This window comes from Ambystoma mexicanum, chromosome 7p (assembly GCF_040938575.1).
Source record: "Ambystoma mexicanum isolate Mex_15411 chromosome 7p, UKY_AmexF1_1, whole genome shotgun sequence".
In the NCBI taxonomy this organism is placed as follows: domain Eukaryota; kingdom Metazoa; phylum Chordata; class Amphibia; order Caudata; family Ambystomatidae; genus Ambystoma; species Ambystoma mexicanum.
Window position 1 is genome coordinate 609,972,529 of NC_090939.1, and position 12,600 is coordinate 609,985,128.

Below are 12,600 nucleotides of genomic sequence, written 5' to 3' on the forward strand. Positions count from 1 at the left end.
TGCAGAGTTGAGCACAGCCGGGGAGTTGGAGAAACTGATATCAGACAGGACTGTGTTATGCTCAAGGTTGCAAGTGGCAAGACTGTATGAAGAAAGAGAACTTGAATTCAATTGAACTTTGTGAAACCAAAATAGGTATCAGATACAGAGTGGTCAAGTGCTGCGTGGGTGCTCAGTCGAAAAGTCTCTGTTTTGTGCTCCCCAATCCCTTCTGAGCGGGGAAGAACTGTTGAACTGTAAAATCAAAGTGGTCCTGCAGCGGGTTGCGTTTAATCCCATGCACACTCTAAAGCCTTCGATTGTCTGTAAACTTAAGTTGGTCTGAGCCTGGCTGAGGGGGACTAATTGTAGAAAAGGGGATTTGAGCCCGGAAGAGGGGGGTCCGGGGTGAAGCGGAACACACCGAGAAGATTACTGAGGAAAGTGTGAACCCGACTGAAGGATGCCTGCGGATAGGAGTGAACAGTAACACACCCGAGAAGACTGTTGTGGCAAATGTGAACCCGACTGAGGGATGCCTACAAAATGAAGTTGGTCTGAACACGACTCAGGGAGGCCAACGGTGAAAGAAGGACGGAGCCCGGCTGAGGGGGATCCTGGGTGAAGAGAAAATCGCCTGACATGAATATTGAGAAAATAACTTCTCTTTGGTGTTGCTGGTACATCAGGTCCTCAGAGGCAAGAGACTTTTTGCACAAAAGAGACTTGGGCACAGAAGGCCTGGATGTTTGTGAAAGAAACTGTGACCTCGTGCCAAAGAACCCCAGGAGTGTGCTGTGATCGAGTGACCCACCTTGTCCTGTCCTAAAAACGATCCTGGTTTATCATTTTGTGAACACTTCTTTCTTTTTGTGAAGATAATCCAAAACTATTTTGTAGTATAGCGGTAAGGATTAGCAATTGTTTATTTTTAGCATAGGCCCCTTTTATTTGACTAGACTCCACAAGGACTTTATTATTATTATTTAATGGTCGTAGCTTGCTCCCATCTTAGATTAAGGTTTAGATTAGGCGTTTATCTCACCCATTTTGCAGTTGAATAAACACCCTGGAACTGTGATCACTTGTGTCGGTCTTACTTTGATACCATAAATTCCTTACATAGCCGACTCAGATACATTTATAGCCAGGGAATTTTGTTGATACTAAATCCTTGTTAATGATTTAATTTTCAGGCCTTGTGCATGCAGCATTTTGCTCATCAGTAAACAGACAGCGCACGCCCCGCAAGGTCAGTGCTTTTTTGGCTTGTTTAACACATCAATGCCACAGATACCAAGTACTTCTGTGTCCATTGATCTATAGATGTTTCATATGCCAGCTGTAGCCTGCATTAGAGATTTCAGTTACCCTGTGATAAGGACTGCGTTATGTATGTTTTACAAAAATGACATTCCCCAAATGTGCGATAGTGGACAAATCTCGCCTCCCTCTATACCTGTTCTTATATATGGCTGAAATGAGAGTGCCTGGACACACGGGTATCTGACGGTCATGTGCCATTACTTCCTGTGATGTCACTTGGGGGCAGGGTCAATTGACATCACTTCCAGAGCTTGCGGAAACACTCACGACCCTACGGGGCAAGGAGCCAGAAACGCTTGGCTTAGAAGAGGGCCCTGGAGCAAACGTTCAGCAAGACACAGTGAACCTGCACAACGAGAAGTGACAGGCCGAAGTCTTGTGGGAAGATAAGGCTGAATATGCCCTTGAGGAGCACTGTTGAGAGGCTGAAAAAGCAATGCTGGTTCAGTTCAGCTCGCAGCTCTCCTGGGGAGCACCACCAGGAGACCAAAGGTATAAGGTGGCTCAGGGAAACGGAAGGAGGGCAGCAAGACCCCCAAAAACCCCAAGGCAGGGTGAGAAAACGAATACCCAAAGGCGGGATGAGACAAGCAAGACCCCAAGGTGGGGTGGGAGAGAGAGCACCCCAAGGCAGGATGAAAAAACCAAGACCCCAATGTGAGGTGAGAAAAGCACAACCCCAAGAAGTGGTGAGAGAAGACCCTGAAGTGGGGTAAGAGAACCAAATCCCCAAGTTGGAATCAAGGAGCTAAAAATCCCAAAAACCCAAGGCAGAGTGAGAGAAGCATGACCCCAACACAGGTTGAAAGAAATGAGAACCCAAGGTGGGAAGAGAGAGCCGAGACCCCAAGAGGGATTAAGAGAAACACAACCCCAAGGCGGTGTGCAGACCAAGAGGTGACAAACTGGAGAGAGCGTCAGGTCCTTCCTTGGTGGAGAACACCAGAAGAAAACCTAATTCGAGCATATGAACAAGGGATTCCAAAGAGGAAAAGAAAGCAAGAGACATTTGTGCTACTCACTTGAACTGTGCATCACAGCGTTAATGCCATTCTTTTTTAACAAGAAACAACAGGTGGGGGACAGAAATTAAACCAGCCACCATTCTTTTGTTGGGTGAGAGCCCTAATTGTATCTTTGTTGAATTTATGTTTGCCTTTTTCCTTCAGTGGTAGGGACAGAATTATGGTCAGCATGAGATTTTTTACAGATGATTTTCTTCCTTGTTTGTACGACATCCTGACGAGCACCCTTTTAAATGCCCTTTCTTTATAGGAGTAGGGCAGAGAAAGTCTTAGGGATAGCTTGGGCCTTGTGTGTTCTAATAAGGGAACATTTCCCAAAAATGTCACCCTAGTTGTCAACTGATTCTCTACCACAGTTCCTTTATAGTAGTATTTCCACTTCACCAAGAAGGATAGAAAGAAAAGAAAGAAATACGTTTAAAAAAAAACAAATAATTTTTTTAAAAAGGAGGTAGATGCGGTCGAAGGGGATGCGCCTAATGAGACTTTATGGAAGAGAGAGTTGGTAAATACTACCCAAGAAATGGGCACAGGCTTTGAGGACAATCATACCTTGTCCACAGCTCCAGTTTCTCATTGGTTGGAGGTACAGTATGCAGTCTGTGCCAAATTATGACAGCTTCTGCCAGAACATCTCTGTAGGGGGATACCCAACTTGTCTAAAGCTCAAGGCTGACTACCGCCGACAGAACTCCTGTTTCAGCCAAAGGCTATACAGTAGTTGGAAATACCAACACCATAGAATGACTGAGTCATTGAAGTGATGTCAATATCCAAGTCTGAAGGGTCTGAAAGAACATCTCAGATGATGGGTTTGGTGTCTGTGGGGGCCAGAGTTGGACCTTCTATGGAACCACAGGATACTCAATTGGATGTGGCTCAGGCGGTTCAGATGGTGTTTTCTCCGGCGCAGCCGGGGAGGGTCTACATACTTTGAGCAGTCCCGGCTGAGGTATTTTTATGGCGGCAGAGGTGGAGGTGTAGATGACAAACTGATAACATCACCTCTTTGAACAGGTTTTAAAAATAAGGTAATGGTTGGAGACTTAAGAAAGATCTGAAAGCAGTAGTCTGCAACGAGGTAGAGGCAGGGGTCAACAAGGTAAACGACACACAATCCAGGCTGTGGAGGGACAGGAGTAGCAGTAAGGCAGTCTATGGTCCCCCACCTGCAGGTCATAAAACCTGAGGAAGCTCACTGAACTGCAGTATGCTGCGGCCCACGCAGTGGTACTCAATTGTGTCCACTCAACACAAGTACTAAAACCCTCTAGATATGGTGGGTGTGAGCCTCACTGGGCCAATATCCCGGCTTGGTGTAAAGGGTACATAAGCCGATTCCGGAGTCCTGTAGCAAATATATCGCTGAGGCTGAATCAATGGTTGTCAAAATGGGGGGAGATTTTTACAATGTAGGCATGGGATTCACTTGAGGGTCGAATAAATGTTTTAATTTTTCTCCACACCTCTCCCCTTAGGCTTTACAAAGTCCTCTGAAACTGGCCTGTTAGAGGCAGGTGAGAACTTGGTGAAAGGCTCTTGGAGCACAAGCCTCCTGTAGAAATCTCTGAGGTATTATTATTATTTATTTTAGAAGAAGAACCCTGAGCGTCAAAGGCGATAGTAGGCTCTGACAGGCTGTCAGTGTCAGACTCATCTCGGTCCTAGGTGGGAGTACCAGTGGAAGCTATATCAGCATCTAGGTTGCAGCAATTAAGCACTTGGAAGGCCCTTCCCAGATGCAACATCAACCATGAAGGAGTCATCAGTAAGCACTAGAAAAAACTGCCACGCTTACTTTCTCACCTCTGCTCTCAGCAAAGTGATGCAGGAGGTCTGGTGAAAAAGCCTGGAAGAAGTCTTACCAGCGTAAGATCTTCTTTCTCAAGGCCCCGAATTAAAGGGTGTCAAAGGCCACAAATGCGTCCGGCGGTCATCAGAGCCAAGATACTCCAGACAGAGTGTGGGTCCCCCTGCTCAGTAGTCTGAGGTAGGCATGCTATCAAAAGGTAGAAACAGACACAAGGAGGCACTTTTGAAAAACCTTTATTAACTTGAAAAGGTGTTGGAGACTTCCTAACTTGGCCTATTTCTAAATGCGAGTAGTCTGAACCATTAACCTAAATAAAAAGGTTGCCAAATGTCTGTCATTCAAAATAATAAAGATGTCTGTGTCAAAATTGTGCTTGCACTCACATTCTTCTAGAACAATAATGTGTACAGGATTGAATCAAAATAAAATAGTGAGTCAAAAATAACATCATGATAGCACATCTCCCTTACCCAAGCTTCAGTTACTTGGGCATCAACAAAGTTCCTTGGGTTCACTAGTTCACACCAAGTTCCTTCAGGTTTCTAAGGGCTTTCTTGCCCCACAGACTTAGAAACCCTTCTCGTCACCTTCTCTCAGGAATTTCACAGTTAACAATATTTTGCTTTCACAAGACTCTCTTGCTCTGGTTTCATCACGGGTTTCCTTCCCCTAAAATCAACAGTTCAATGGTTTGTCTTCACATTAGATTTTCCTTCAAAACCAGGGTTCTCTTCCCCAAAAGTCCAACAGTTCTTAATGACTCAACAGCTCGTCATATCAGAGACTTCCGACAGCGCCCAGTTTTACTCAGTCCTGTGCACGACCACTCTGATACCTTGGCTTCTGGGGATTGTGCCCCCTGCACTCTATCGCTTTTATCACAGTTCACAAACAGGGTCGTGACCCAGACACTTGTTTCTTTCTGGGTTTCAGCTCGCTCTTCCTATATCACAGCTCCCTTCTCAAGATTTCTATGTTGCTCTTACTTCGAGCTTCGCACAGCTCCCCTGCACTCGGAGATGATTCAATTTTAACAGAGTCTTTCGACAATGTGTTAACGTACATGCAACCACTCTGTTACTTTGTTTTCTTCACTTTCACAATTATCGCTTTCACATACAGGTCACAATGGACCTTTGAAGCTTTCTCTTCAGCGCGTCTTTCAGCCTACGCTTGTCCTTCACATGCAACAAATTAACTCTCGTGCTTCGTCTCTTTCACCAACCAGGCTCCCATCTCACTTTGAACTCACTGGTTGCAATTAGATTTGCAGTTATGTCGTGTCAAGGTCAGGGGCTCCTCGCCTGCCCCTCAGGCACTCCTATGCTGCCTCGCTGGCCCAGGGGAACATGCATCTCTTCAAGGGCTTCCCTTCAGGGATCAGCATACCACGCAATCCCCTTCTGGCTCCTTGGAGACACGGCTCCCTGGCCACACATTCTCTAGCCTTCTCAAACCACAGGCTCTCAGCGTCTTGGTGCTCGGTTCTCCGACAGCAGATTTTGGGGTGCTCAGGGTTTCCAGTTACCTATCAGCTTGTTCTCTGACTCAGGTTCCTTCTCGGGCTCCAACTCTTTCTGTCAGTTTCTTGCAGCTACTCCTTTTATACACATTTGGAGTATTAACAGGCTTTAGGTGGACAAAATCTTTGCCCAGTGCCTGACTTCGCCTGACCTCGTTAGTGTGACATTTCTTTCAAATAGTAGAGTGCCTCTGAATGTGGTTTTGTCGTTTTAATGGCACTGTTATGTTTTGGAAAGGAAGAGTATACTGGTGAAATGCTCCTCTTCCTCGTCTCAGTCCTTTTGTCAGAGAAATAGGGAAAATGGGTGTCTGGGGTAAGCCATGCAGGCCGAAGGAAAGTCTGGTAGGGGGGTGTTTGAAAAGGGGGGATACCATGTCTAATCTTTAGGTAATCCCTCCCCAATCCCAGAAGACCCTCTACCCAGGTAATCCTCCCTCACCAGTCCGCCCCCTGGGTCGGGATCCAAAAGCGATGGCCCTCCCCTGGCCACCTGTTTATAGGATCCCCCAGGAGTGGAAAGGGAAAAACCCTCAGGTTTTTCACAGTAGTTAGACACACACAGAAAAGACAACTTTAAATTCAAACATATAACAGAAAAGATCAGCAGAGCCTGGGAAAGATAAAAAAAAAACAACTGTAGAGGAAACAAAAGTGGAAGGAGTGCTGTCCACAAGGAGAAAGGGGCTGGCAGGCAGCATTGTTGGTGGGCGGAACCAGAATGTATGGGCCCGCCGCAAAAGTTGGAGGACATTTGTTGTGCCGATACACCTGTTCCATCCTTATGCAACATGTATCCTAAGAGGATGGAGGAAAAGAGACCGCATGTAGCAGTGGTATGGAGCCAGTGCGGAAAAGAAACCACAGAGGACAGCCGGTTCTGTCCTGGGCAAACTCATCTCATCCCTTGGCTTCCACAATCTCCTATTTATCGAGGATACACAGATCTTTTTCACTCATTGCCATCCTTCTCCCCTGCCCTCTCTGGGCGCATCACCAATTGTTTCACTGCCATCCATCATTGGATGGCTTAACACTGTGTGATGCTAAACTCCTCCAAAACTAAAATCCTCTTACTCACTGCCTACAACACAAACCATCATCTCCCTTTTCCCATCTTTTCCCCCTTCCAGACTTTCTAATTCCCTCCCACAAGGCTTGCAACCTTGGGGTTTTCTTTAACGGCGACCTCAAACTCCAAAAGTTCATCGTAGTAACTCCCACTTCAGGCAGGACCAATCTCATCAATATGAGGAAATGTGCCACACCGTACCCAAAACTCACAAAATCCCTACATTCTTGCCTTGTTCTCCATAAACTAGAGTGCTTATCGAGCCTACTACTTGGTCTTCCCCCTACTCCTGTCCTCACAAAGTTCAAAGCTTCACAACAGGAACCCTTTAAAACCTACCAAGACCACACACACCCCTTCACACTGAAAGCATGCAGGATGGCTCTCCATGCACAACCACTCTTTAAATTGCTGTGGTCTATAAACAAATTCATGGCCTTAGCCTTCCCACCCAGCTGACTGCATTTCTCTCTAGTCCCCCCCCCCGAACTCTGCGATCCTCCTCAATCACTGTCTCACACACACCCCTACGCCTCATTGCATTTCAGCTACTTCTGTCTATTTGCCCCCTCCACTGAAACACCCTTCACCCAAACATCAATGTCAGCCGATCACTAGTACTGTTCAAGAAAGAACATCCATACTGATGGGGCTCCTCCCAACCCCCTCTATAGTTTCCTCAAACTAACCCCAGCCTTCCACCCAGAGAACATCTCTTATGCACACACTCAATGTACATACCTCCTTTGATCACCTGTGATGACACTAGGGCAGCCTGCCTCATTTATTTATATCTGCCATTGGTTTCTGAGGCTTACTTCTACACATCTTCATCAACTCCTTCACACCACACAGACACCTCCACAAACCAGAGCAGACCAGACTTCTGTAAAGGCCCCAAACCTGGAACTGGCTCTGTGATTTGTATCACTTCCTATGTACATTTCTGATCTAAATGACAACCCTACATTCATAAAGTGCAAATATTTTAAGTAAAACTTCTAAATCCAAGCAAGTGCAATCAGTGGTAATGGGACACTACTATTGATCATCAATGCCAGCTACATAATGGATCATAAATAGGGTTAATATTATAAAGGACTATTGACTTTCAAGAAAGCATACATCTCAAAATATTATAATTTTTTGGATAACGGTCACAAATTAAACATTAGAAAAGCACAAAAAGGTCGGAAAAAGGGCTCTTCAGTACCGCAGTTTGTATATCCCATGACTGATATGATGGGAAATTCACGCTTTTGACGCTGAGCTCGCAGTAGATGTCTCTTTTTCCTCAGTTTCTCCAGTGCATTTCGGATCTTCTGCTCTTTTTCCTTCAAGAGACGCTGCTGCACTTCAATGAAAGTTTCCCCTGTAGCATGTAAACAAAGTATGAAAACCAATGAGCGGGTCTAGGAGAATATAGTGGCTCAAAACTTAACTATTTAGAACTAATACAATTGATTTTGAAATTATTTTTATATCAGTCCTTCAAAATGTGTGATGCAGGCCCCACCCACTACACATTCCGCCTAGGGGGTTAAAGATTAGGCAGGATTATATCTTGTTGGTTTCGGTTTACTTGGACTTTCTATGCATAATCAAGTTGATGGCCTACAAATTATTATAGGTCGTAGCCAGGGATGGAGGGGATCACCTGTAGATGTTAATGAAGATACCGTGATGCCTAAGATATTCAATCTCCAAGGGCAGAAAGTGCAAAGCTGGCCTCTATGCAAAGATTTTTTTAAAACCTGTGGGAAACATGTGTTTCTCTTGACTGACTAAACATCTATTATCATCATTCTCGCTCAGTCACACTCCATTCAAAACATTTTGATCCTGCAGGAACATTTCTATTACCAATTGTTTTCTGTACAGAAAATTCAATAAATATTATTGTATAAAAATGTTAAAACAACTCAATAGCAACAAATATCAGTCTCAAATCCACTCTCAATGGATTATTGTTCACAAAAAATAAGTGATGAGGTTAGTAAAAGTGACTCAAAAAAGCGCAAAGCAGCTGTATTACATTTAACGACAAAGTCAATTTTCTTTATCCACAGACATCAGTAAATCTGTTTTCTTGTGGCCAAATGACAGTGGCAAAACCATGACAATCTAAACTAAAAGGTCATGTGTTCCGTCTCAGACTTGCATATATTCTCTTTGATGCACTGTGTATTATACAAACAAAACAGTGTGGACAGACGTGTGTTTCGGCCTCTTATGGGGGAGATTCTATCTTCACCGAAACTCCATTTTGGCTAGGACTTCATCAGAACAGATAGCAGAAGTAGACCCTTCTCTTCTCAAAAAGGCTAGCCTTGGGACTCTTAGTAGCTTTCCCTGTTCAATGCAGCGGATGGTGTTGTGTATGCGCCATTCATAGCACACAGATTCCCTTGTCGACTGGAGAATTTTGTCCAAAACACGAAGACTTCCTGCTCACTAAAGGATCTGGGGCTTCTTCTTGATGGGGTTACATTTCATGCAACTGCTGGTTTGTTTCTCGTTTGCAATCCTTTAGGATTTGTACTTTTTGTTTTGGAAAAAAACACACACACTGACGCGTCTGTTCAATCACTTGGGTCAGAACTGTAAGTCAATTACCAGAACCTTGTCGCAGCAGCTTAAACGCGGGTTCCAGCAGCAGCGATATATGTACATGAAAATACTCATGGCCCTGGAAAAGTAGGAGTAGCAATCATAGTCAAACAACACTCTTTGGTTAGGTTGCTGAGCCCATAGGCGAGCTATGTACTTATCAAGGGTCTGCTGGGTCGGGGAGGGTGGAAGGGGTGGCAACAGCTGACAATCGTCTCTGTCCAGGCTCCAAATATGGGTCAAGAAGTTTTCCTGCTTACTATGCACCCAGAAATGTGAGAATTTGCTGGAGGAGAGAAGATGCTAATAAGGGGCTGTATGATCTAAACATTTTGATAATTGAAGATCTTAACCACCTTAAACGTTCTTCTGCACAGGCTAAGTCGGCATCTGAGGCACTAAAGAAAATGGTGAAAGATGTTTGGGTGGAGGACATATGGCAATCTACCCAAGAATGAAGGATGAACACTTCATTTTATTCACATGTATACTTCTCATATTCCAGGATCAACTGTTTCTCAACCTCCCTCACCTTACACCAGAACACTATAGATGGATCCATGAGCTTTACAATTTCTGACCATAACCCCATTACACTTCATTTCACTTCACCCTTCCACAGGAGGCCAGACCTCAGAGGTGTGTGCCCAAGATAAGGTGGTGGCAGCCGTTAAGTTTTTACCGGCTTTGTGTTATTTTACTTGTGCACTTTTGCATTTACCATGAATGCCTAGCACTCCAAGATGGCCGTTTTATGTGTTTTATTGCTTGTTCTTTGGCCGTATTGTTCTTTGACCTTTTTCCTGCCTTTTCAGGTCAGGAAACACCTTGTGTGGAAATCCCATTCCTGGGGAAATTTGTGGCTTTTACTGGCTAAAGGGCTTTGCATGTGTGCGTCAGAGGAATGGGCTTGGACTGTCTAGTCCCCATCCACAACTTCTGGTGCCTGAAAGTCTCTCGCTGAGCAGATTTGATGACCATTTGTTGTCCAAGAATGGACAATCCCTGGCCGTTTGAATGATGCAGATCATTACCAATGGTGAGCTTGCTCGTAGTCTGAATCTAGCATAAAAGGAGGGCTCCTGCAACTTTTCAACAGATCACTGTTGGAACCAAGGCTTCTACGAAGACGAGCAGCCGCTGGCGAGCCAAACAAGACTCCTGCGGCTGACCAGCATCGACTCCAGTGTAGTCCCGGTGAAGCCCTGCTCCCCTGTCCATATCCCACGAAGCACTTCATTGGTGCTTCAAACCCTTGAACCTGTAGAAACAACCAGTCTCGAACACTGCTCAAAGATCTGTGCCGGCTGAGCCTTTTGAAGTGTCCCTGGACCAACCAGCGGACTGACCAGCTCTCTCCTGGTCTACCTTGCTGCAGTCGGCGACATTCTGAATATAGAATTGAAACTTGGCAGATCTTCAGCTTGTGGCACAAGTCGCCTGCTCCTTCAATTGCAGTCATCTCAAGCCAGGGGAAGCTGTGCTGGGGCTGCTTCTGTGTTTGTCCCTGTACAATGGCGTGTTGCCGCCTGACCGTGGAGACCTTTGTTGGCTCTTGTCTTCTTTGTGTCTCTGAGGCATCCCATGACTCTCTCTTCCACAGAAGTCTTCACTTCGTTTTGGTCTTCAAATGGAAGCTGTCCGGAACAGATTCCTGTGCACTGCGGCTGACAGGAATTAAATCCCATGAAACAAAGTATCTCTTCTGTCTAGACGACCTTCGCTTTAAGAACAAGAACAGATAAACAAGCCTGGAACATGATCAGGTGACCAGGAACGTGATTCGGGTCGGCAGAAGCTAAGCGTCACTCGAGACTTTGTTCGAGTTGTAAGACCGTGAGTGAACCAACAATGCTTACCGCAGTTACCATCAGCAGGACACGTATGGCTTACGTATTTGGACGCACTGCGCCGTGATATCAGGAATGATTTTTCCATCATGATCGACCGTAGGATGACACTTGCTGAAAAATAGAGGATCATCAGTGTACAGTGAAGACAAATCTACCCATCCGTTAAAGGCGTTAATTACAAATGCCAATACGGTTTAGAGAGTATATCCATTATTTGTTTTAAGAGTGTCAAGACCTGTTTTTCTGATAAATTGCTTTGTGTTCCCCTGAAGAAGTTCTTATATATCTCTAATTGTTGACAAAGAACGAAACATGTTGGGTGTTTTAGGGTGTTGTATAGTTGCCAACACTTGTCAATGAATTATTAAGTTGAAGAGAACCACATGTCTGTACACATGAGGATTCATCTATCAAGGTTATTGGATGTTGTAAAATAGTATCCTACAGGTTAGGGACTGTCTTTTGTACTAAATAGAAGTGTTTATCACCATACGGGGTCATTTGTAGTTTTTAGATAACTAGTAATTGAGTATATTGGTTTGTTGTATAGTTTGTATACCTGTATTTTGTAAGGTGCAGTCTTGGTTTACAGACTCAATTGCACTTAAAAAAAAAGAAAAAGAGTAAAAATCTTGTTTTAGCAGATAAGTGCTTTGCACTTATTTTTAAAAAAATGTATGAATTATGTGTATGAAATTTGATATAATAAAGTATTACAAATGATTGTTGTATTCTATGGTGCATGTGTTTTAAGTGTTATGGTTGTTTAAAGAGTGGTGTGTTTCATTCCAAAAGGGGCGACAACATGGAGGCAACGAGATTCTCTAGTTTTGAAGCTCTCTCAAGCTTAACTATGGGGATGAATCTTGGGGCCATTTGAATTTTCCCCAAAGTCTTTCTTTTGTTATTTGGTGGCAAGCCTGTAACAAAGTCTGGAACCTCCAACCGTGGTATACAGAGAACTCTGAGCCAGGGGGGCAAGGCCACATTACTATTGCTTTCTTCGCCCTGTCTCGCAAAGGGTATCTAGGGTGTAAAGACCTGACACTAAACTCACTCGAACATGACCTTTGGTGATAGAACCTGGTTAAGAATCCCTTCCTAGGCCTATCCTTGTGTGTTGGATTGAGTGGAGTACGTACCTGAACTTTATTTGACCGAATATCTGCCATCAATCATAACCACTGGCACTGCTATTCCTATAAGAACTTACCTGAAGAAGTATATGCTTTGGAACTGGTGTCCTTTGGGCCCAAGACCCCAAACAATCCTAGGGTTGGACTTCTTAGGAATTATGGAAGTTGTTTGTGTTGATTCTAAAGAGTTCTGCCTATTTTTCTATGCATCTGACTACCCACCTGTATTGCACTGATAATAGATTCATGTGCAAGTCTATTTCT

The 12,600-nt window shown here is 44.4% G+C and overlaps 2 protein-coding genes across 4 annotated transcripts in view; one reads left to right on the forward strand and one right to left on the reverse strand.

Annotated features, from left to right (window-relative positions):
- GTPBP6 (GTP binding protein 6 (putative)) overlaps nucleotides 1–12,600 on the reverse strand; it is a 336,155-nt gene that overhangs the window by 187,577 nt on the left and 135,978 nt on the right. The window contains exon 6 of the mRNA XM_069636625.1: nucleotides 7,951–8,109. Coding sequence (XP_069492726.1) covers nucleotides 7,951–8,109 — 159 coding nt within the window. The remainder of the gene's footprint in view (nucleotides 1–7,950; nucleotides 8,110–12,600) is intronic.
- Nucleotides 1–12,600, forward strand: part of LOC138526196 (uncharacterized) — a 797,397-nt gene that overhangs the window by 7,619 nt on the left and 777,178 nt on the right. The window lies entirely within an intron of this gene.